The sequence below is a fragment of the Salmo salar genome, chromosome ssa09 (genome assembly GCF_905237065.1).
Source record: "Salmo salar chromosome ssa09, Ssal_v3.1, whole genome shotgun sequence".
Classification (NCBI taxonomy): Eukaryota; Metazoa; Chordata; class Actinopteri; order Salmoniformes; family Salmonidae; genus Salmo; species Salmo salar.
Window position 1 is genome coordinate 152273570 of NC_059450.1, and position 26821 is coordinate 152300390.

Here is a 26821-nt window from a genome sequence, read left to right on the forward strand (position 1 = left end):
GTAACGCCCTCTGTTGGTGAGAAGCATAGACTGGACAAAGGGTGCATCTCCTGACAATTTGACAGAACCTAACACAAGCCTACACACACACACACACACACACACACACACACACACAGACAGACAGACAGACAGACAGACAGACAGACAGACAGACAGACAGACAGACAGACAGACAGACAGACAGACAGACAGACAGACAGACAGACAGACAGACAGACAGACAGACAGACAGACAGACAGACAGACAGACAGACAGACAGACAGACACTAACAGAACCGGAGGGCTAGCTCATTAGAGTTTAATTCCTTACGTAAGTCCTTGTGAAGGAGACAAAAATAGATAGGAAATCACAGACACGCAATCAAACACTTGCACACACACACACACACACAGACATACATACACACACCTGCTACAATGATTAATCACAAGGACGGAGCAATCAATCCCATTTTAAAGATTACAGAGGCACCACTCTGCATCACTTCAGAGTGTCTGTCACTACCGATTAAATGTTTATAAATTTCCCTCCTTTGTTCATTGGGGAGATGTCAGCAGCTCTCTGTAAACAAGGCTCTGTTTAAAAACCGTTGGGGAAAAAACAATGACATCGGCAAACTCATTTCAAATTTGATCAATTTATATTTTTTCACAATCCATCATCGTGAGATGAGTTTGACATCAGACTGAAGAGAGACTCCTAACTCTGGACAAGGACATTTGCATGTCACTGATTTGAGGGGTTTCTCACATACAATACCAGTCAAAAGTTTGGACACAACTACTCATTCAAGGGTTTTTCCTTATTTTCCTATTTTCTACATTGTAGAATAATAGTGAAGACATCAAAACTATGAAATAACACATATGGAATCATGTAGTAACCAAAAAAAGTGTTAAACAAATCAAAATATATTTGAGATTTGAGATTCTTCAAAGTAGCCACCCTTTGCCTTGATGACAGCTTTGCACACTCTTGGGGGGGATGATGTAGGGATGGGGGGGTGACATCTGCCCTCTATTTGTTTACCTGTCCTCGTTCTGTATATCTTATTTTGTATTATTTATTTTGTACCTATAACTCTGGGTCTTTTTGTTTCTGTCTGCTCTTTTATGTTTAGATAATAATTGCATACTTGTCTTTTCTACAAAGTACCTAAACACAATTCTTGTGTGTGTTCAATAGAAAATATTTGAGCAAAAATAAATTAAACCTACAGCAGCCCCAACAAACTACTAGTACTGTCACGCCCTGGCCATAGAGGTTTTTTTATTCTCTATTTTGGGTAGGCCAGGGTGTGACTAGGGTGGGCATTCTATGTTCCTTTTCTATGTTCTTTATTTTCTATGTTTTGGCCGGGTATGGTTCTCAATCAGGGACAGCTGTCTATCGTTGTCTCTGATTGGGAACCATACTTAGGTAGCCCTTTTCCCTCCTTGTGTTGTGGGAAGTTGACTTTCTTTATGGCACTTAGCCTTTAGCTTCACGGTTTGTTGGGTAGTGTTTATTGTTTTGTTCAGCATCTTTTCTAATAAAAATAATATGTACGCTCACCACGCTGCACCTTGGTCCTCTCCTTTCAACCGACGTGACAAGTACAATGTGCTTCTGGCACCACAGCTTTTTCAAGCACCAATTATGTATACACCGAGTGTACAAAACATTAGGAACATCGTCCTAATATTGAGTTGCACCCCTTTTGCCCTCAAAATAGCCTCAATTCGTTGGGGCATGGACTCTGCATGGTGTCAAAAGTGTTCCACAGGATGCGGGGCACATGTTGACTCCAATGCTTCCCACAGTTGTGTCAAGTTGGCTGGATGTCCTTCGGGTGTTGGACCATTCTTGATACACTTAAATATTTTGACACTTAAATATTTTCTCTTGCCCATTCATCCTCTCAATGGCACACATACACAATCCATGTCAAAATTGTCTCAGAGCTTAAAAATCCTTCTTTAACTGTCCCCCCCTTCATCTACACTGATTGAAGTGATGACGGGTGATGACATCAAAAAGGAATCATAGTTTTCACCTGGTCAGTCTATGCTATGGAAACAGCAGGTGTTCCTAATGTTTGGTACAGTCAGTGTATAAAACCTGGATTGCTGATGCTATGTATTGGCCATTGAGAGGATTTGAAGCCACCGGTCGGCCATATTGGCACTCCCCAGTAGGAATGAATGGAATTCTACAGTATTTCAATGTAATGTTTCAAGAACAAACATTAGTACAGTAACATTAGTAATCCAAACAAATTATACTTTCATTTTTATGTTTAGCTCACATAATATAATTTATAAATATGCATTAAGGTGTCTATAATAGAATAAAAGTGGCAAAAATAAATGTAGACATTAATAATCTAGTGTATATGTAAATCATTGATTGCCACCTGTAGCCTACCTGCCTCTCGTTGGCTCATTGCCCACCACTGTAACAAGATCCCTACTTTACAATCCACTTTCAGTAACGTAAAGCAAGTAACTTCAAGTCAAATAAAGGACAGGCAGGCAATGTTAACAATACACCTTTACTTCCCTACGAAAACATTTACAATCAGTGTTGATGATCCATCCAATCAGTGTTGATGATCCATCCAGTCAGTGGGGATGATGATCCAATCAGTGGGGATGATCCAATGATCACTAGGCTACTTATGCAGATTCCTATACAGAAACATTAGAACATTGATGCGCCTATACAAATATGATATAAAGGCTAATTAAATGAAAATCCCTCTAAATTCACAGTACAAAGGTGACATTTTGACAACAAATACATTTTTAATGCACACCTTTCTGATACATCTCAAATGATCTCACAAATACAGTATATTTCTACCACCATAGGAAGCCAATGACTGTTTACAAAAAAAAACTACGGCTCAAACTAATTAATAAAAAAAAATACAACATCAGGACAGCATTAATAAAGTCAAATATATAGTTATCATGAGGACGGGACCTATCCATCTACCATATATATATATATCGATGTCAGCGTAGATATCTCTCTGTTGCAGCTCTGTGTTTGGTTGTAGTCCTACTCCCTGAGAACTCCATTGGTATACATTAGTCAAAAAACTACATAGAGTATAATGACATCACAGGAAACTAGTAACAGACTCCACAATGAAATGCTGAGTAGTCCCTAGTTAGTGCAATGTGTCCTGTATCACTGGCCCTAGTGTGCTTCCAGATGAGTGTTTTGTGTCTGCCCATAGTGTGTGCGTCCCTCCCTAACCCTAATAATCAACATTGCCTGTCGTAGCTTGAACTTCAGTGGCCACCGTAGCAAGCGAGGCCGAGGTCCCTGTCCCAGTCCCGTCACGTGGCTTGGAACGCGGCCGCATCCTATCCTCTGTGTTGAACTCGGGCTTGACCAGCAGGACGTAGCACTTGGGTAAGAAGATGCAGGCTAGCAGGCCGAAGCTGGACGCCAGGATGGCAAAGATCTGCACGGCCACCATGAACTTACCGCGTGTACTGAGATAGGCCGGGATGAAGGAACTCCACACGATGAAGAACACCAGCATGCCGAAGGTCAAGGACTTTCCCTCACTGAAATCAAGAAACCCCAATAAGTTTAAAAGTGGTCTAAAGCAAGAAACAAAACGAAATTCAAATGAGCGCAACAACTCTCAGGGTGTTCTCACACTTGGTCCTTTTCAGACAATTTTTTTTTAGAATTTTGCGGTTGGCTTAATTTTTTGTGCAGTGTGAACACTCCAAAGGAACTCAGACCCCTCAAAAGAGCCCCAAAAGTGAATCGAACTGAGACCATATCGGGAGGTGTTCTGAGTTCGGTTCGCTTGAATTCCGTGGTTCCGGTTCCCTTTTTTTAGGACAATGTGAACGCAAAGCTCCCCAGGATGACTTGTCATTATTCCAGCACCACACACTAGGCTACTGCAACATCATTTCCCCTGTCATAAACCCTCACAAAAATGTGTGCTGAATCACAACATAGGGTAGAACATCTAATCTAGCTCTTAAAGGGACAGTATACCATTGGGTATACCAGTTACAGCATTATTTATTCTGCAGTGTTTCTATTGCTATTTATTCTGTTAGCAATACAATGTACATGTTAATAATATCTTCTGATTACAATTATTATGTCTCATATTTTTAACTAAATGCAATCTATAAGCTTCCAAAATGTACGTAGGTATATCTAGCTGTTCCACAACGTATTCTGATTGAATGGCTTGTCCTGCACTTTGTAAAAACCCATAGTGAATGTTGGAAAAAGATAATGGTTCCTTCCTAAACATAGCTATGTGAATGTAAAGAGAAAATAGTTGAAGTGAACTGTCAGAAGAGTTGAATCCTCATTCAAAGGCAAGGGCAGTGTGAACACAAAGACATGTTTTTCTTTACCACAGAGTTCACTTTAAAGAGGACTGAGATCCGTTCTATTAAAGAGGACTACATGTGAAAACACCCTTAGATAGTCTATCATAAGTTACGTAATGGTAAGATATGTTATGTTAGATTCTGGGTGAAACTTGGAACATTTTTATACTCATAAGGAGAGTGTCCAACTGTGAACCGAGACAGGTTTTAACATCACAAGTTAATGGTTATCTGTAGGAGTTAGATGGCTTTGGAATGTGTAGGGGAGACGGGTGGAGAGCTTAGAACATAACAATGTCACTGAGGGAGAGAGGGGAATGTATAACGTTTACATTATGTCAGGATATGTTACTGTTAAGACATCAGGGATCCTCTGGGAGGAGAAGATACATAGTCTGGTATCAATCACCATGACGGCCTTGAGTTGGGGAGGAGTGAGCACTTTGGGGTAGAGGTCAGGTTAGATGAAGTGAGGAAGAACAGATATCACTAAGGTTCTGTCTAGCAACAGGGAAGCATTGGCTGTTCAGTTGTGGAGGAGGAGACTCAGCAGAGGAGAAAGGGTTAAATATCAGTGCTTGTGTGAAATGTTGTTTGTCAGAATCCATCTGTATCGACCCTTTGGGAAGAATTAAACTTGGGTAAGCTTCTCTAGTGTCCGTGAGTTATTTACTCTGAAAATTATAACCTAACAGTTATAATAAGTTAAGTTGAAAAGTTATGTTAGCTTAACTGCTATGTTAGCTCTTAGCCTACAGCTAGCCAAGTCTTTAAAATGCTAAGCTAAGTAACTTCCAGGTCCACTAGCTACCTGAAGGAGTCCTCCAGTTTGTGTGCCATGAAGGTGACTAGCTACCTGAAGGAGTCCTCCAGTTTGTGTGCCATGAAGGTGACTAGCTACCTGTAGGAATCATCCAGTTTGCGTGCCATGAAGGTGACTAGCTACCTGTAGGAATCATCCAGTTTGTGTGCCATGAAGGTGACTAGCTACCTGTAGGAATCATCCAGTTTGTGTGCCATGAAGGTGACTAGCTACCTGTAGGAATCATCCAGTTTGTGTGCCATGAAGGTGACTAGCTACCTGTAGGAATCATCCAGTTTGTGTGCCATGAAGGTGACTAGCTACCTGTAGGAATCATCCAGTTTGCGTGCCATGAAGGTGACTAGCTACCTGTAGGAATCATCCAGTTTGTGTGCCATGAAGGTGACTAGCTACCTGTAGGAATCATCCAGTTTGTGTGCCATGAAGGTGACTAGCTACCTGTAGGAATCATCCAGTTTGTGTGCCATGAAGGTGACTAGCTACCTGTAGGAATCATCCAGTTTGTGTGCCATGAAGGTGACTAGCTACCTGAAGTTGTCCTCCAGTTTGCGTGCCATGAAGGTGACTAGCTACCTGAAGGAGTCCTCCAGTTTGTGTGCCATGAAGGTGACTAGCTACCTGAAGTTGTCCTCCAGTTTGCGTGCCATGAAGGAGAAGATGAAGGCCAACAGGGCCAGCAGGATGTCGTAACCGAAGACACAGCAGATGAAGATCACAGAACCCTCGTCACACTCCAGGATGATCTTGATGTTCTGCGCCGCCGTGTTTTTGACCGGGTGCGGTGGCAGGATGATGAGCCACACCGTGCACGCCACAGCCTGGATCAGTGTTAATATGGCAGCCAGGACCCTCTGGTGGGCGGGACGGAGAGAGTCCACATCGGGGTTGCCAGTGGTTACAGCATTGTTGTTGTTGTTGATGTTGCCATTGGTGGCAATGACATCAGGGCTGGTGTCAGCGGCGGCGGCCTGAGCTGCAGCCTTAGCAGTGGCTTTGGCCTTGGACCTGGCAGCCTTCAGAACCCTGGCCCTGAGCATAAGGACTGCAGCCTTACCTAGAACAACACATCATTAAGGTTAAAGGGTAGGTTTGTGTGAGCGATGTGGTAAGAGCTGTACTCTACTGTAGCCCCTGAGTACCCATCATGTCACTTACAGCCAATGATTCCTTAAGGGCTAGACTGGCCACTAAAGGATTAGTCTGGATTTGGGGAAAGAAAGAAAGAAAGAAAGAAAGAAAGAAAGAAAGAAAGAAAGAAAGAAAGAAAGAAAGAAAGAAAGAAAGAAAGAAAGAAAGAAAGAAAGAAAGAAAGAGAGGGAGACTTCAACCCACCCATGATGGAGGAGAGGCAGAGGGAAAACCCCAGGGCCAGGCCCACCTGGCTGGTCATGCAGCTCCAGGGCTGGGGCTCTCCCAGGAAGACAATGGAGGAGAGGAACGTCACCACCAGGGAGAACAGCAGGGAGAAACTGAGTATGGGGTCATTGGCCTTCACCAGTGGAGTACCCAGGTTCACCAGGAAGACTATCTGGAGTAGGACATTATACACACCAGGGTTGGGGTCAGTTCGAATTGAAGTCACCCAATTCAGGTAGTAAACTGAAATTCCAATTCCAAAATGTTTTACAAATTCCATATTCAATGATTTCTCAATAAACTGAAAAGGAGAAAATGTATAAAAAAAAGTGACTTCAATACGAATTGACCCAAACCCTTATACACTTCAGGTTGTCTATCATAAATGGCAGTAAATACTACCTGATTTACTGTAATTATGTCTCCTCGTAATTCCAACAGACAAATCTCCAATAACACCCTATTCCCCAATATTCCACTAGTTTTTGCTGCCTTTGGCTACACACCCCCACAGCCAGTGTGATCAGCGCTCCGACGGCTGATATCACTATGAGTGTGATGCCCAGAGGTTCACTGAAGTCCAGGAACTCGATGGTCTTGGGGACGCAGGTGTCTCGGGCCGCATTAGACCAGTTATCCTCAGTGCACTGGATACACTCCCTGGCATCTGACAGAGGAGGCGGAGAAGATATCAGGTCAGTCTAACGCACAGAAACAGAAACAATCTACAAAGCTGGTAGAATTCCTTCAAGCTACATATCATTTAAAACCCCAAAACAACTGTGGACTCAATTCAAACCAACTCTGCTGCACAGCACAAATAAGTGCAGTTGTATAAAGGACAAAGCTCTGTTAGGGATTGATAAAGTGTACACAATGATACATCACCTGTGGCGTTGCTGATCTCTCCGTCGGCACAGGGGATGCAGTCGAAACAGCAGACGGGCTCACCCTGCCTGATCCCCTTCCTGGTACCAGGCTGGCAGCTCTCACTGCACACTGATCTCGGAGTCTGATGGGAGACATGGAGGGAGACAGTCAGATAGACAGGGAGGGAGACAGTCAGATAGACAGGGAGGGAGACAGTCAGATAGGGAGGGAGGGAGGGAGGGAGACAGATAGACAGGGAGGGAGACAGTCAGATAGACAGGGAGGTAGACAGTCAGATAGACAGGGAGGGAGACGGACAGATAGACAGGGAGGGAGACAGTCAGATAGACAGGGAGGGAGGGAGGGAGGGAGGGAGGGAGGGAGGGAGGGAGGGAGGGAGGGAGGGAGGGAGGGAGGGAGGGAGGGAGGGAGGGAGGGAGGGAGGGAGGGAGGGAGGGAGGGAGACAGACAGATAGACAGGGAGGGAGACAGGCAGATAGAGGGGGAGGGAGAGATAGAGGGGGAAGGAGGCAGGCAGATAGACAGGGAGGGAGACAGACAGATAGACAGGGAGGGAGACAGTCAGATAGACGGGGAGGGGAGACAGACAGATAGACAGGGAGGGAGACAGACAGATAGACAGGGAGGGAGACAGTCAGACAGGGAGGTAGACAGTCAGATAGGCAGGGAGGCAGTCAGATAGGCAGGGAGGGAGGGAGGCAGATAGGCAGGGAGGGAGACGGACAGATAGACAGGGAGGGAGGCAGTCAGATAGGCAGGGAGGGAGACAGACAGATAGACAGGGAGGGAGACAGTCAGATAGACAGGGAGGGAGACAGTCAGATAGACAGGGATGGAGACGGACAGATAGACAGGGAGGGAGACAGTCAGATAGACAGGGAGGGAGACGGACAGATAGACAGGGAGGGAGACAGTCAGATAGACAGGGAGGGAGAGAGTAGTAGGGAGGGAGGGAGGGAGGGAGGGAGGGAGGGAGGGAGGGAGGGAGGGAGGGAGGGAGGGAGGGAGGAGGGAGACAGATAGACAGGGAGGGAGACAGACAGATAGACAGGGAGGGAGACAGTCAGATAGACAGGGAGGGAGACGGACAGATAGACAGGGAGGGAGACAGTCAGATAGACGGGGAGGGAGACAGACAGATAGACAGGGAGGGAGACAGACAGATAGACAGGGAGGGAGACAGTCAGACAGGGAGGTAGACAGTCAGATAGACAGGGAGACAGTCAGATAGACAGGGAGGGAGACAGTCAGATAGACAGGGAGGGAGACAGTCAGATAGACAGGGAGGGAGACAGTCAGATAGACAGGGATGGAGACGGACAGATAGACAGGGAGGGAGACAGTCAGATAGACAGGGAGGGAGACGGACAGATAGACAGGGATGGAGACAGACAGATAGACAGGGAGGGAGACAGACAGACAGATAGACAGGGAGGGAGACAGTCAGATAGACAGGGAGGGAGACGGACAGATAGACAGGGAGGGAGACAGTCAGATAGACAGGGAGGGAGACAGCCAGATAGACAGAGAGGGAGACAGTCAGATAGACAGAGAGGGAGACAGTCAGATAGACAGGGAGGGAGACAGTCAGATAGACAGGGTACACACATACCACTGTCTTTGTCCTCTCACTACAGTATCTCACTGACCTCCAGCTCATCATTGTTCCACACTATGGATGCATTGTTGATAGTCATCATGGCATCTGGGGCTGCTGTGCTGTTGAACTGGCCAATCGTCACGTAGGAGATCTCCCCGTCACCTTTCACCTGCCAGTTAATGATGTCATAGTAGCCGTCCACATCTCCGTCCTGGAAGAATAAAGGTTCTTTGGTGTGGGGGACCTGGAACCACACGTTCTTCAGGTAGTACATCAACTAGAGGAGAAAGGAGAAGATGGATAATATTCAAATCTACAACGGTTAAAACCAAGATGCAACTACAGATGTACACACACACACACACACACACACACACACACACACACACACACACACACACACACACACACACACACACACACACACACACAGAGACACACACACAGAGACACACACACACACACACACACACACACACACACACACACACACACACACACACACACACACACACACACACACACACACACACACACACACACACACACACACACACACACACACACAGACACACAGACTGACCTGCCAAGGCTCAAATTTGGTGATATCAGCACAGCTGTTGTTATTGAAGGGCCCCTGGCCAGGCTCACAGATCTCCATGTTATGCAAGGCATGAGCCACAGTGTACACAGCCTTATACACACTGTAATACATAATATCGTCATCATCACCCCCATCATCCTCGTTATCATCGCTATCACTGTCGTTATCATCATCAACATATCTACCTGTATGTGATGAGTAGCTGGGTCAGAGTAGGTATTATATATCTACCTGTATGTGATGAGTAGCTGGGTCAGAGTAGGTATTATTAACATATTTACCTGTATGTGATGAGTAGCTGGGTCACGTCAGAGTAGGTATTATTAACATATCTACCTGTATGTGATGCGTAGCTGGGTCAGAGTAGGTATTATTAACATATCTACCTGTATGTGATGAGTAGCTGGGTCAGAGTAGGTATTATTAACATATCTACCTGTATGTGATGAGTAGCTGGGTCAGAGTAGGTATTATTAACATATCTACCTGTACGTGATGAGTAGCTGGGTCAGAGTAGGTATTATTAACATATCTACCTGTATGTGATGAGTAGCTGGGTCAGGTCAGAGTAGGTATTATTAACACATCTACCTGTATGTGATGCGTAGCTGGGTCAGAGTAGGTATTATTAACATATCTACCTGTATGTGATGTGTAGCTGGGTCAGAGTAGGTATTATTAACATATCTACCTGTATGTGATGAGTAGCTGGGTCACGTCAGAGTAGGTATTATTAACATATCTACCTGTATGTGATGAGTAGCTGGGTCAGAGTAGGTATTATTAACATATCTACCTGTATGTGATGAGTAGCTGGGTCAGAGTAGGTATTATTAACATATCTACCTGTATGTGATGAGTAGCTGGGTCAGAGTAGGTATTATTAACATATCTACCTGTATGTGATGCGTAGCTGGGTCAGAGTAGGTATTATTAACATATCTACCTGTATGTGATGCGTAGCTGGGTCAGAGTAGGTATTATTAACATATCTACCTGTATGTGATGCGTAGCTGGGTCAGAGTAGGTATTATTAACATATCTACCTGTATGTGATGCGTAGCTGGGTCAGAGTAGGTATTATTAACATATCTACCTGTATGTGATGAGTAGCTGGGTCACGTCAGAGTAGGTATTATTAACATATCTACCTGTATGTGATGCGTAGCTGGGTCACGTCAGAGTAGGTATTATTAACATATCTACCTGTATGTGATGAGTAGCTGGGTCACGTCAGAGTAGGTATTATTAACATATCTACCTGTATGTGATGAGTAGCTGGGTCACGTCAGAGTAGGTATTATTAACATATCTACCTGTATGTGATGCGTAGCTGGGTCAGAGTAGGTATTATTAACATATCTACCTGTATGTGATGAGTAGCTGGGTCACGTCAGAGTAGATATTATTAACATATCTACCTGTATGTGATGCGTAGCTGGGTCAGAGTAGGTATTATTAACACATCTACCTGTATGTGATGAGTAGCTGGGTCACGTCAGAGTAGGTATTATTAACATATCTACCTGTATGTGATGAGTAGCTGGGTCAGAGTAGGTATTATTAACATATCTACCTGTATGTGATGAGTAGCTGGGTCAGAGTAGGTATTATTAACATATATACCTGTATGTGATGAGTAGCTGGGTCAGGTCAGAGTAGGTATTATTAACATATCTACCTGTATGTGATGAGTAGCTGGGTCAGAGTAGGTATTATTAACATATCTACCTGTATGTGATGAGTAGCTGGGTCAGGTCAGAGTAGGTATTATTAACATATCTACCTGTATGTGATGAGTAGCTGGGTCAGAGTAGGTATTATTAACATATCTACCTGTATGTGATGAGTAGCTGGGTCAGAGTAGGTATTATTAACATATCTACCTGTATGTGATGAGTAGCTGGGTCAGAGTAGGTATTATTAACATATCTACCTGTATGTGATGCGTAGCTGGGTCACGTCAGAGTAGGTATTATTAACATATCTACCTGTATGTGATGAGTAGCTGGGTCAGAGTAGGTATTATTAACATATCTACCTGTATGTGATGCGTAGCTGGGTCAGGTCAGAGTAGGTATTATTAACATATCTACCTGTATGTGATGAGTAGCTGGGTCAGAGTAGGTATTATTAACATATCTACCTGTATGTGATGCGTAGCTGGGTCAGGTCAGAGTAGGTATTATTAACATATCTACCTGTATGTGATGCGTAGCTGGGTCAGAGTAGGTATTATTAACATATCTACCTGTATGTGATGAGTAGCTGGGTCAGAGTAGGTATTATTAACATATCTACCTGTATGTGATGCGTAGCTGGGTCACGTCAGAGTAGGTATTATTAACATATCTACCTGTATGTGATGAGTAGCTGGGTCAGGTCAGAGTAGGTATTATTAACATATCTACCTGTATGTGATGAGTAGCTGGGTCACGTCAGAGTAGGTATTATTAACATATCTAGCTGTATGTGATGAGTAGCTGGGTCAGAGTAGGTATTATTAACATATCTACCTGTATGTGATGCGTAGCTGGGTCAGAGTAGGTATTATTAACATATCTACCTGTATGTGATGAGTAGCTGGGTCAGAGTAGGTATTATTAACATATCTACCTGTATGTGATGTGTAGCTGGGTCACGTCAGAGTAGGTATTATTAACATATCTACCTGTATGTGATGAGTAGCTGGGGTCAGAGTAGGTATTATTAACATATCTACCTGTATGTGATGCGTAGCTGGGTCAGAGTAGGTATTATTAACATATCTACCTGTATGTGATGAGTAGCTGGGTCACGTCAGAGTAGGTATTATTAACATATCTACCTGTATGTGATGAGTAGCTGGGTCAGAGTAGGTATTATTAACATATCTACCTGTATGTGATGCGTAGCTGGGTCAGAGTAGGTATTATTAACATATCTACCTGTATGTGATGCGTAGCTGGGTCACGTCAGAGTAGGTATTATTAACATATCTACCTGTATGTGATGAGTAGCTGGGTCAGAGTAGGTATTATTAACATATCTACCTGTATGTGATGAGTAGCTGGGTCACGTCAGAGTAGGTATTATTAACATATCTACCTGTATGTGATGAGTAGCTGGGTCAGAGTAGGTATTATTAACATATCTACCTGTATGTGATGAGTAGCTGGGTCACGTCAGAGTAGGTATTATTAACATATATACCTGTATGTGATGAGTAGCTGGGTCACGTCAGAGTAGGTATTATTAACATATCTACCTGTATGTGATGCGTAGCTGGGTCAGAGTAGGTATTATTAACATATCTACCTGTATGTGATGAGTAGCTGGGTCAGAGTAGGTATTATTAACATATCTACCTGTATGTGATGCGTAGCTGGGTCAGGTCAGAGTAGGTATTATTAACATATCTACCTGTATGTGATGAGTAGCTGGGTCAGAGTAGGTATTATTAACATATCTACCTGTATGTGATGAGTAGCTGGGTCACGTCAGAGTAGGTATTATTAACATATCTACCTGTATGTGATGCGTAGCTGGGTCAGAGTAGGTATTATTAACATATCTACCTGTATGTGATGAGTAGCTGGGTCACGTCAGAGTAGGTATTATTAACAAATCTACCTGTATGTGATGAGTAGCTGGGTCAGAGTAGGTATTATTAACATATCTACCTGTATGTGATGAGTAGCTGGGTCAGAGTAGGTATTATTAACATATCTACCTGTATGTGATGAGTAGCTGGGTCAGAGTAGGTATTATTAACATATCTACCTGTATGTGATGAGTAGCTGGGTCAGAGTAGGTATTATTAACATATCTACCTGTATGTGATGCGTAGCTGGGTCAGAGTAGGTATTATTAACATATCTACCTGTATGTGATGAGTAGCTGGGTCAGAGTAGGTATTATTAACATATCTACCTGTATGTGATGCGTAGCTGGGACGTCAGAGTAGGTATTATTAACATATCTACCTGTATGTGATGAGTAGCTGGGTCAGAGTAGGTATTATTAACATATCTACCTGTATGTGATGAGTAGCTGGGTCAGAGTAGGTATTATTAACATATCTACCTGTATGTGATGAGTAGCTGGGTCAGAGTAGGTATTATTAACATATCTACCTGTATGTGATGAGTAGCTGGGTCAGAGTAGGTATTATTAACATATCTACCTGTATGTGATGAGTAGCTGGGTCACGTCAGAGTAGGTATTATTAACATATCTACCTGTATGTGATGCGTAGCTGGGTCAGAGTAGGTATTATTAACACATCTACCTGTATGTGATGAGTAGCTGGGTCAGAGTAGGTATTATTAACATATCTACCTGTATGTGATGCGTAGCTGGGTCAGAGTAGGTATTATTAACATATCTACCTGTATGTGATGAGTAGCTGGGTCAGAGTAGGTATTATTAACATATCTACCTGTATGTGATGAGTAGCTGGGTCACGTCAGAGTAGGTATTATTAACATATCTACCTGTATGTGATGCGTAGCTGGGTCACGTCAGAGTAGGTATTATTAACATATCTACCTGTATGTGATGAGTAGCTGGGTCAGAGTAGGTATTATTAACATATCTACCTGTATGTGATGAGTAGCTGGGTCAGAGTAGGTATTATTAACATATCTACCTGTATGTGATGAGTAGCTGGGTCAGAGTAGGTATTATTAACACATATACCTGTATGTGATGAGTAGCTGGGTCAGAGTAGGTATTATTAACATATCTACCTGTATGTGATGCGTAGCTGGGTCACGTCAGAGTAGGTATTATTAACATATCTACCTGTATGTGATGCGTAGCTGGGTCAGAGTAGGTATTATTAACATATCTACCTGTATGTGATGCGTAGCTGGGTCAGAGTAGGTATTATTAACATATCTACCTGTATGTGATGAGTAGCTGGGTCAGAGTAGGTATTATTAACATATCTACCTGTATGTGATGAGTAGCTGGGTCAGAGTAGGTATTATTAACATATCTACCTGTATGTGATGAGTAGCTGGGTCAGAGTAGGTATTATTAACATATCTACCTGTATGTGATGCGTAGCTGGGTCACGTCAGAGTAGGTATTACTAACATATCTACCTGTATGTGATGCGTAGCTGGGTCACGTCAGAGTAGGTATTACTCAGTTTCTCCAGGGACTCCTTTCCCGAACACAGCCCCTCAGGCACCCCTCTGACTGCCCTGGACAGGCTTGTGTTGCCCCCCTGCTCCGCTGCTGCTTTCGTCATTTCTTTCGCCATCCTCAGAGCCCGGCCGTAGTTCAGCGTGCAGTTGAACGCCGTTTCCCAGAATTCCTCAGTGAGCGGGTTGGAGTAGGGGTCTATGTTTAGGAGGTAACGCTGGAGACCGGGGATCTCAGCACGTTTCAGACCGAATCCCAGGGTACCACCCAGCAATGAACTCACCTGGACACAGAAAACACCCAACATATCAGGGAACACCGCTTTCGAATAACAATGGTCACTCTGCTGACTCTAATTCTATGGTCCCTGTGACCCCTAGTTGACCCCTCACCCCAGGCTGGTTGATGAGTGCAGAGGTGACCCAGGCCTCGCTGGCGATCCAGGTGCGGTTGGTGACGTTGTGTTGGATCAGCTCCTGGATCAGAGGGCTCAGGTCCACATCAGAGGAGAACACCACAATGATTTTAGCTGTCGACTCCACCACCGTCGCCACAATACGCTGGATGTCCTCTGGAGATCTCACCTGCACAGGACAGGAAACAGTATGGAGGACAGGGTTCCAAAACTTTATTAACTTGTTTATGGTACAAGCAAATTGATGTAGAGAAATTGAGGGAAATAGATGGAAGAAGAGAGAGAAGAAGAGAGAGAAGAAGAGAGGCAGAAACAGAGAGAGACACTGAGGGCTGTGATGTAATGGAAACAGTAACCGGTCACCTTGGGCAGGGTCTCAGAGAAAGAGATGCAGACCCCAGCCTCCTCCACCTGTTCCTTGAAGGCCTTGATGCCATACTTCCCATAGTCATCGTCCGCGGCGATGGTTCCCACCCAGGACCAGCCGAAGTGCAGCACCAGGCGGGCCATTGCCTCAGACTGGTAGACATCGTTAGGGATGGTCCTCAGAAAGGTGGGAAACTGGAACTTACTGTCCAACACAGAGCAGGACGACGAGTAACTCACCTAGAGACGAGGAGAGAAGGATGAGAGAGGGAGGAGAGAGGGAGAGGAGAGGAAGAGGAAGGAGAGAAGGAGGGAGGGAGGGAGGGAGGGAGGGAGGGAGGGAGGGAGGGAGGGAGGGAGGGAGGGAGGGAGGGAGGGAGGGAGAGGAGAGAGGAGAGAGGGAGGAGAGAGGGAGGAGAGAGAGGGAGGAGAGAGGGAGGAGGGAGGGACAGGGAGAGAGAGGGAGAGGAGAGGAAGGAGAGAGGGGGGAGGGAGGAGAGAGGGAGAGAGGGATAGGAGAGAGGGAGAAAGGGAGAGGACAGAGGGAGAGAGAGGGAGGAGAGTGGGAAAGAGGGAGGAAGGAGAGAGGGAGAGGAGGGAGGGAGGAGAGAGAGGGAGGAGAGAGGGAGGAGAGAGAGGAGAGAGGGAGAAGAGAGGGTGAGAGAGGGAGGAGAGAGGGAGAAGAGAGGGTGAGAGAGGGAGGAGCGAGGGAGGAAAATGTCCACTGGATTAGGCCACACCGCACCTAGATAGATATAGGAGCTGCAGTGAAGAGGAGAGTCCATGTACTGATATGTAGATAGACAGAGATACCTGGGGGAAATAGTAGAGTCCCAGTATGCGTGCAGTGGCAATGGACAGGTCTGACCCCCCAGCCCCCACTAGAGCGGCCAGGGGCGCCCCTGTGCCACAGCGGTAGTTGGGCACGGCCTCTTCCTGCCCCGTCAGGTAGGTGAGGGTGCCCTCCACAGCCTTGGAGATGGTGAAACAGGAGTCGTAGATGACATAGCCCAGGTCTGTATCAGGGAGGAGGTCTGACCGCTTGTTGATCTCATCAATGGCGAAGAGCATTGTCTGAGTCCAACGGAACGTCCGGAAGTTAAACCTGGATGAGAAGTGATGATGATGACGGTGACGATGATGATGGGAAATAGCTAGAAATAGTAACAGTAGTAGAATCCTGACATTACTGTTAACCCATCTTGATTAGTGTTGTATCTGCAATATATTATAAAATGTAGTGAAGTTGCATTACATCGCCACTAGAGGGCGACATAAGATCACAATATTGGTGGAATGACAACAAGCCCAGATCATCATAATATAGTTTATTGGCTAATATAGGAGCAGCTCAGATCTAGGGGGCTGGAGAGAGAGTTTAGGGATGATGGTGATTGTTGAGTCACCGATTGGATGAGGGAGCAGGACCTTGAAGGGAGGAGGAGGGGGTGACTCAGTAGAGAAGCAACTCCCAGAATATTCTGGTTCTAAATTCCATTCACATAATATTTGAAATACAACAGGGCTAATTTATTCTAATTTCGAAAATGTTCCCACATTCACACCGTCACTCTCTCCACCTCTCAATCCAGTTTAACTGCCTTAAACTCCTGAGTAATATAATGTAATTGTATCCCATGACACTAAATATTGACCGGTACTCACCCCTCGCATCCCAGGGACAGCGGCACCGAGGAGCTGCTGGAATTGGCTGAGGCGATGCGGCGGTGAACGGGAAACATCCCTCCCATGACAACCTTTTTCTTCTCCACGTTCCTGTAGCCGTTCAGGTTAAACTTGGCCTTCAGTTTACAGCTGGGCTCCGCCGAGATGGACGCGTAAAAGTGGAGAAAAGCACATAATCCACACAGTAACCGGTATTTCCAATTGAATCCAGTATTATCCATGATGTGAACGTGTGGTATAAAGTAGCTTGTTCACAGTGTCGGGCTCTGAAGAAACAGTATCAGTACAGACAGGTGCTTCTGACTAATCTCAGGGGATGATTATCGGCAGTGTTGCAACAACACAATTTGACAAAACAGCCTCCTCATGGAGACATGCGATAAGTAAAAGGGCTGTTGAGGTTCATAGATTATGAACATTATTGACTGTAATAAATCCATGAAAATAATTACATTTAATTTGTGTAATAAAAATAATAACTAAGAATTGAGCAGATTATAGGCCTAGGGGATATATGCGCCTTAGTGTTTTAATATATATTGTGTCGCTTGCATTAATTTATAATAGCCTATAGGGTTTTGCATTCTTGACCTTCTAATCAAAATGATAAAGTTATAAATTAAGGACACACGACAGTAGAAGTGTAGGCTAAATAACCTTGTGTAAAGTGCGATGCGTAATTAACAGTTAGCGAATTCAAAATAAAGTACCAATTAATTATCTGGCATGTGATTGTCTGTCTGTATTCATGTTAACGACATAACACAAAGCGCCACGGGCTCTGATTTAATTGGCAGTAGCATGTGGCGATCTGCACTGGAGATGCGGATGAGCGCTCACGGGACATTGGCCTTAATGCTCAGTAATTACCTCGGCATACTGTATCGTTTATGCCGAAGCGTCCTCTGGGTCTCTCGCTGTAGTGAGTCTGAGCTTGTCGACACTTGTCCTTCGATCATCGGGGAGAGGAACACCTGAACCCCCGCAGTGGAGAGACAGTATCGCTGGCGGTGTTCAGTTTGCACAAACAGGTGGCTTCTCGATTTGACACTTTAAACCTACTGAAACACAAATGTATAATTTATTGAAATAAAACGCACACCATTATAATACATATTTAATGAAGTAGGCTTACATAGGCAGGGCATGTTTCTCTGTCCTGAAAATGTAATAATAAATAAATAAATAAATAAACAACATTCAAACCAACAGTCTCAGAACAGAAGCAGTTGGGTTCTGAAGAGCAGGGACAGAGCCAGAACAGAAGCAGTTGGGTTCTGAAGAGCAGGGACAGAGCCAGAACAGAAGCTGTTGGGTTCTGAAGAGCAGGGACAGAGCCAGAACAGAAGCAGTTGGGTTCTGAAGAGCAGGGACAGAGCCAGAACAGAAGCAGTTGGGTTCTGAAGAGCAGGGACAGAGCCAGAACAGAAGCAGTTGGATATGCAGATATGGGTTCTACATTTTAAAATACATTACAAATATAGTTTATTTATTGCCCTATCGTGATGGAACGGTCCCCAACCCTATACCCTAGCCACATGAGACGCATTCAGTAAGAAGAAGTCCTTATCTGTTTTCATGGGCCTACTCTAAGTAGCTGATAGGCAGACAAAACAGAAAGATAAACGCAGTCAGAGATCTACTAGAGCAGCAGCGCTCCCTCAAGATTCTGAGCCTGACTCAAGATTCTGAGCCTGCCTCAAGATTCTGAGCCTCCCTCAAGATTCTGAGCCTGACTCAAGATTCTGAGCCTCCCTCAAGATTCTGAGCCTGACTCAAGATTCTGAGCCTGACTCAAGATTCTGAGCCTCTCTGAGCCTGACTCAAGATTCTGAGCCTGCCTCAAGATTCTGAGCCTGACTCAAGATTCTGAGCCTCCCTCAAGATTCTGAGCCCGACTCAAGATTCTGAGCCCGCCTCAAGATTCTGAGCCCGACTCAAGATTCTGCGCCTCCCTCAAGATTCTGAGCCCGCCTCAAGATTCTGAGCCTGACTCAAGATTCTGAGCCTCCCTCAAGATTCTGAGTCTGCCTCAAGATTCTGAGCCTGCCTCAAGATTCTGAGCCTGCATCAAGATTCTGAGCCTGCCTCAAGATTCTGAGCCGGACTCAAGATTCTGAGCCGGACTCAAGATTCTGAGCCTGCCTCAAGATTCTGAGCCTGACTCAAGATTCTGAGCCTGCCTCAAGATTCTGAGCCTGCATCAAGATTCTGAGCCTCCCTCAAGATTCTGAGCCGGACTCAAGATTCTGAGCCTCCCTCAAGATTCTGAGCCTCCCTCAAGATTCTGAGCCGGACTCAAGATTCTGAGCCTCTCTCAAGATTCTGAGCCTCCCTCAAGATTCTGAGCCGGACTCAAGATTCTGAGCCTGCCTCAAGCCAAAGCCCCCAGATGGGAGAGCATAATACACAAGGAATTTCTCCAAGCTGCTAATGAAAACCTTGATGACCTTGTACCTAGCCGAGAGGGGACAAATTATTGTGGCCCTGGTGGCTGCACAGAGATTCTTGGGAAAATGGTCACAACAGCATGTGAGTGTTTCAGGGTAGGGGGGTGTATCTGAGAACCATCAGCTAGAACTTGACATTGGTTAATCAAATCTTCCATTCTTGGTCAGTGTTGCATGCCTTCTCACACAGCTACAACTGTATATGCATTCACACATGAAGTCTTGAGTTGGGCTCAGGGATGGAACAACTGTTGAACGTCTGAGCTTGTGGTTGTTTGTGGTGGGAGAGGAGTCGAGTGTGTAATTGTGTGTGTGTGTGTGTGTGTGTGTGTGTGTGTGTGTGTGTGTGTGTGTGTGTGTGTGTGTGTGTGTGTGTGTGTGTGTGTGTGTGTGTGTGTGTGTGTGTCCCACATCTGTTGCTATGGGGTAATGATGTTAGAGACAATACAGGATGAATCACAATCATTGTTTGCTAAAATAATTGCTTGCCAAAACTGTAATTTTTGTAAATGGCAATCCTGGTTATAGCTAACAATCCTTCTCATGACCTGCCTACATTATTACAAATATTATTTGTTAATTGTACAAATTAAGATACACAATATTTTTCAATAACGATATAATTCAAATCAAGGTGAGGGTGATAGAAATGCTTTTGACGGTTGATCTGCTTCTGTTCTGTGGGTTTCACTGTGTGCTCTTTTCCAAGGATGGGTCCCGGTCTCTCAGGGGCCCTGGGTTCCGGGCGGGAGAGGGGTGGTCTGCCGGTCACTGGGATGACAACCCAACTTAACGGGTGGAATAGTAGAGAACAATTGTTGGAGGTTTATTTAGTAGCAATGCAAATATCATGGTACAGCTATATGGACACTCAAACACTACAGTACCTTTTTATTGGTAAGTTTACAAACATATATTATGATAAACAGAGTTAAAATGTTTATCTCTTTATGGTAAATGGTGAAATAGGTATAGCCAGTTATAATTGTAATGGCCTAGCAGATAATAAGAAAAGACGATCAGTATTTACCTGGCTCAAAGAGAAGGAATATAATATCTATCGTTTACAGGAAACTCATTAAACAATTTAATATGAAGTTTGGTGGGAAATGGACTGGGGGGAACAAAATATACTTCTCCCATGGACTAAGAAACTCAAAAGGGGTGATGATATCAATTCATAATTTTGATCTGAATGTGAAAATTGTCCAAACAGATCCACAAGGTAGATGGATGATTTTAAATATGTTATTGGACCATAAACAAGTTGAGGTGACTATACTGCTTGGTGTAACCCTGGATTGTAAACTGTCATGGTCATAACATATTGATAGCTAAAATGGGGAGAAATATGTCCATAATAAAGCGTTGCTCTGCCTTCTTAACACTATCAACAAAGCAGGTCCTACAGGCCCTAGTTTTAGCGCACCTGAATACTGTTCAGTCGTGTGATCAGGTGCCATAAAGAGGGACTTAGGAAAATTACAATTGGCTCAGAACAAGGCAGCACGGCTGGCCCTTGTTACACAGGTACACAGGGAAATAACAATGATATGCATGCTAATCTGTCATGGCTCAAAGTGGGAGAGAGATTGACTTCATCACTACTTGTTTTTTGTAAGAAGTGTTGACAAGCTGAATGTACCGAGCTGTCTGTTTAAACGACTAGCACACAGCTCAGACACCCATGCATACCCCACAAGACATGCCACCAGAGGTCTGTTTAAACTACTAGCACACAGCTCAGACACCCATGTATACCCCACAAGACATGCCACCAGAGGTCTGTTTAAACTACTAGCACACAGCTCAGACACCCATCCATACCCCACAAGACATGCCACCAGAGGTCTCTTCACAAGTCCGCAAGTCCAGAACAGACTATGGGAGGCGCATAGTACTACATAGAGCCATGATTACATGGAACTCTATTCCACATCAGATAATTGATGCAAACAGTAGAATCAGATTTTCTTTAAAACAGGTAAAAATATACCTTATGGAACAACAGGGACTGTGAAGAGACACAGACACACGCACACGTTGTAATATTGTTGTATGGTGGTATTACACATTTTGTATTGTAGATATGTAGTGGTGTAATAATGTTATTTGATGTACTGTTTTATTGTTTTATATGTAATGTAAGTGCCTTAATGTGTTTGGACCCCAGGAAGAGTAGCTGCTGCCTTGGCAACAGCTAATGAGGATCCATAATAAATACAAAAACACAACAAAAAAATATGGCTCATTAAATCAATACGATCCAAATAATGATGATCCACGCTGCTTTGAACATACAGTGAGGGAAAAAAGTATTTGATCCCCTGCTGATTTTGTACGTTTGCCCACTGACAAAGAAATGAACAGTCTATCATTTTAATGGTAGGTTTATTTGAACAGTGAGAGACAGAATAACAACAAAAAAATCCAGAAAAACGCATGACAAAAATGTTATAAATTGATTTGCATTTTAATGACGGAAATAAGTATTTGACCCCCTCTCAATCAGAAAGATTTCTGGCTCCCAGGTATCTTTTATACAGGTAACGAGCTGAGATTAGGAGCACACTCTTAAAGGGAGTGCTCCTAATCTCAGCTTGTTACCTGTATAAAAGACACCTGTCCACAGAAGCAATCAATCAATCAGATTCCAAACTCTCCACCATGGCCAAGACCAAAGAGCTCTCAAAGGATGTCAGGGACAAGATTGTAGACCTACACAAGGCTGGAATGGGCTACAAGACCATCGCCAAGCAGCTTGTTGAGAAGGTGAGAACAGTTGGTGCGATTATTCGCAAATGGAAGAAACACAAAAGAACTGTCAATCTCCCTCGGCCTGGGGCTCCATGCAAGATCTCACCTCGTGGAGTTGCAATGATCATGAGAACGGTGAGGAATCAGCCCAGAACTACACGGGAGGATCTTGTCAATGATCTCAAGGCAGCTGGGACCATAGTCACCAAGAAAACAATTGGTAACACACTACGCAGTGAAGGACTGAAATCCTGCAGCGCCCGCAAGGTCCCCCTGCTCAAGAAAGCACATATACATGCCCGTCTGAAGTTTGCCAATGAATATCTGAATGATTCAGAGGACAACTGGGTGAAAGTGTTGTGGTCAGATGAGACCAAAATGGAGCTCTTTGGCATCAACTCAACTCGCCGTGTTTGGAGGAGGAGGAATGCTGCCTATGACCCCAAGAACACCATCCCCACCGTCAAACATGGAGGTCGAAACATTATGCTTTGGGGGTGTTTTTCTGCTAAGGGGACAGGACAACTTCACCGCATCAAAGGGACAATGGACGGGGCCATGTACCGTCAAATCTTGGGTGAGAACCTCCTTCCCTCAGCCAGGGCATTGAAAATGGGTCGTGGATGGATATTCCAGCATGACAATGACCCAAAACACACGGCCAAGGCAACAAAGGAGTGGCTCAAGAAGAAGCACATTAAGTGGCCTAGCCAGTCTCCAGACCTTAATCCCATAGAAAATCTGTGGAGGGAGCTGAAGGTTCGAGTTGCCAAACGTCAGCCTCGAAACCTTAATGACTTGGAGAAGATCTGCAAAGAGGAGTGGGACAAAATCCCTCCTGAGATGTGTGCAAACCTGGTGGCCAACTACAAGAAACATCTGACCTCTGTGATTGCCAACAAGGGTTTTGCCACCAAGTACTAAGTCATGTTTTGCAGAGGGGGTCAAATACTTATTTCCCTCATTAAAATGCAAATCATTTTATAACATTTTTGACATGCGTTTTTCTGGATTTTTGTTGTTGTTATTCTGTCTCTCACTGTTCAAATAAACCTACCATTAAAATTATAGACTGATCATTTCTTTGTCAGTGGGCAAACGTACAAAATCAGCAGGGGATCAAATACTTTTTTCCCTCACTGTATATATATATATAATAAATGATCAAACCTACAAGCAATACAAGACTCTATTATTATGGTGGGAGATTATAATACGGTCTTAAATACCTCTATGGACCGTAAAGGAAATCACACTACAAACTATCATCCTTATGCACTTAAGGAAAATCACAAATATCATGGATATATTGGAACTAGTGCATTTATGGGGGCTTATATATCCCGACCTAGTGAGATATACATGGAGGAGGCTTAAATACCCCTGACCTAGTGAGATATACATGGAGGAGGCTTAAATACCCCTGACCTAGTGAGATATACATGGAGGAGACTTAAATACCCTGACCTAGTGAGATATACATGTAGGAGGCTTAAATACCCTGACCTAGTGAGATATACATGGAGGAGGTTTAATATCCTGACCTAGTGAGATATACATGGAGGTTTAATATCCCGACCTAGTGAGATATACATGGTTTAATATCCCGACCTAGTGAGATATACATGGAGGTTTAATATCCCGACCTAGTGAGATATACATGGAGGTTTAATATCCTGACCTAGTGAGATATGCATAGAGGAGGCTCAATCAAGCTAGTCGTCTTGACTACGTACTTTCTTATGTCATTCTCACTGGCACCAAAAGTTTATAAAGTGTTGATAGGGGACAGAATGCAGTCGGACCATCACATAATTGGCATATATATTACTCTTACAGAAGTTCCACGTGGGCGAGGATATTGTACATTTAATCAAAGCCTATTGGATAACTTGTTTTTAACTAGGGCAGAATAATTTATAACTGACTTTTTCCGACATAACATAGGTACAGCAGATCCCCTTATTGTATGGGACACTTTTAAAATGTGCCTTTAGAGGCCATGCAATTCAGTACTCATCTATAAAACAAAAGCAATTTAGGTCAAAAAAGTCCATATTAACGATACCAGAGGAACATAATAAGTTAGAGGAAAAAACAAAAGAAATGGATGAACTTATTCAAGAAAGATAAAGTGTAATATATTATAAAAATAAAGCAAAATGGATGGAATACGGGGGAAAATACACAAAATTATGTTTTAATCTTCAACATAGAAATGCTACCAAAAATAAATTTACTGAAACTTGTCACAAATGACAAAGTCACCCATGATTTCCCAAACGATATTTTGACAGATTAAGTAAAGTACTTTAAGCATGTGTTTTTGTTTGTCTCCTCTATACAAAGCAAATTGTATGGATTTTTTCTATTAATAATGTAAAATTAACAACCAAAAGACTCATGTGAAGGCCAAAATTACAGAGGAACTTCTTGATGCAACTAAAGCCTTTAGGTCTGGGAAAACTCCAGGGCTGGATGGCATACCAGTTGAGGTATAACCAACCTCGTTATTAGCACGTTTTAACCACTCCTATAAAAATGGTAGATTATCAGATACTCAACCAGGTCTGATTTCATTATTACTGAAACAGGATCCAAGTGGTGTATATATAAAGATCCAGTCCATTTAAAAAAAATGAAAAAAAGGCCCCTTACACTTCAGTGTTGTGATGAGAAAATTCTAGCAAAATGCATAGCGCATTGAATTAAAAAAAGGTATTGTCGGATATTATTCATTCTAATCAGACAGGTTTTTTTTTTTTACATGGACGATACATTGGAGATAATATAAGACAAGTACTGGAAACAACAGAACACTATGAAAAATCAGGGAAACCAGGCCTGCTATTCATAGCTGAGTTTGAAAAGGCTTTTGATGACCTACGACTGGAATTTATATATAAAATGTCTGGAGTATTTATATTTTGGAGAATCTCTTATAAAATGGGTTAAAGTTATGTATAGTAACCCCAGGTGTAAAATAGTAAATAATGGCTACTTCTCAGAAAGTATTAAAACTGTCAAGAGGAGTAAAACAAGGTTGTCCACTATTGGCATATCTATTTATTATTGCCATCGAAATGTTAGCTGTTAAAATCAGATCCAACAATAATATTAAGGGGTTAGAAATCCAGGGCTTAAAAACAAAAGGTGTCATTGTAAGCTGATGATTTATGTTTTCTTTTAAATCCCCAATTATAATCCCTCCACAGCCTCAGAGGATCTAGATACCTGTTCTAACCTCTGGATTACAACCAAATTATGATGTGCACTTACTATATTACGTATTGGATCACTAAAAAAAATACAACTTTTACATTACTGAGTAGTTTACCAATAAAATGGTCTGACGGGGATGTGGATATACTCAGCATACATATCCCGAAAGAAAGACATTCTCACTACAATACATTTTCATAGAAAGTTAGCAACAAATAGATAAGATCTTACTACCATAGAAAGGAAAATATTTGTCTATTTGTGGAAAAATGACACTGATTAACTATAGTCATATCCCAGTTTACCTATTTGCTGATGGTCTTGCCTACACCTAGTGACACGTTTTGAAATTATACAGTGAATTCGGAGAGTACTCAGACCCAACTCTGGAGCACTGTCACAAGTGACCATCAGGTTCTTGGTCACCCCCCTGACCAAGGCCCTTCTCCCCCGATTGCTCAGTTTGGCCGGGCGGCCAGCTCTAGGAAGACTCTTGGTGGTTCCAAAACTTCTTCCATTTAAGAATGATGGAGGCCACTGTGTTCTTGGGGACCTTCAAGTGAAGGGGTCTGAATACCTTCCGAATGCACTGTACACTGTGTGTATGTACAGCACCAGTCAAAAGTTGACACACCTACTCATTCAAGGGTTTTTCTTTCTTTATTTTTTTACTATTTTCTGCAATGGAGAATAACAGTGAAGACATCAAAACTATGAAATAACACAATCATGTATTAACCAACAAAAAGTGTTAAATCAAAAAATATATTTTATATTTGAGATTCTTCTAAGTAGCCACCCTTTGCCTTGATGACAACTTTGCACACATCTAATTCCCTAACTACCTCATAAATCTAAGGATGTAGACAGAAGAGCCAGTAGAAATTGAGCTCTCATGACCTTTCCGACCCAGAGGCACGTGCAAAGGTTCCACAGTCCCTCGTGACGGGAATTTCAATGCCAGACATCAATTAGTCACGCTCCGGTCTCAAACCTAATAAGACGCCAGTTCTCGAGGACCTCTATATAGTATTCTGCTACAAACAGAATACTAGAAAAGTATTGCGAAATACAAAACATTAAAACATCTGTTGGTTGTGAAAATAAATCTAGACATCTTTCAATAGTTAGCCAAGAGTGTGAGAATACAGA

The 26821-nt window shown here is 43.4% G+C and overlaps 1 protein-coding gene across 1 annotated transcript; it reads right to left on the reverse strand.

Annotated features, from left to right (window-relative positions):
- Positions 1-2524: 2524 nt before the first annotated feature.
- Positions 2525-17534, reverse strand: vmn2r1 (vomeronasal 2, receptor 1). The gene is made up of 12 exons (XM_045724827.1): positions 17220-17534; positions 16368-16659; positions 15552-15794; positions 15166-15357; positions 14731-15056; positions 9620-9740; positions 9086-9313; positions 7434-7557; positions 7052-7212; positions 6522-6717; positions 5808-6243; positions 2525-3568 (listed from the first exon to the last, which is right to left on the reverse strand). The coding sequence occupies exons 1-12, from the start codon at positions 17459-17461 to the stop codon at positions 3253-3255; spliced, it is 2877 nt and encodes a 958-aa protein (XP_045580783.1). The 5' UTR covers positions 17462-17534; the 3' UTR covers positions 2525-3252.
- Positions 17535-26821: the final 9287 nt, after the last annotated feature.

Bases quoted from the DNA above. Each gene is read 5' to 3' on its own strand.
- vmn2r1 (XM_045724827.1), bottom strand. From the start codon at position 17,461: ATGGATAATACTGGATTCAATTGGAAATACCGGTTACTGTGTGGATTA. The intron at 6,244-6,521 runs GTGGGTTGAAGT...GTGTTGTTCTAG, and splicing joins CTGCCTCTCCTCCATCATGG to GTAAGGCTGCAGTCCTTATG. The intron at 3,569-5,807 runs GTAGCTAGTCAC...TCTTGATTTCAG, and splicing joins AAACTGGAGGACAACTTCAG to TGAGGGAAAGTCCTTGACCT.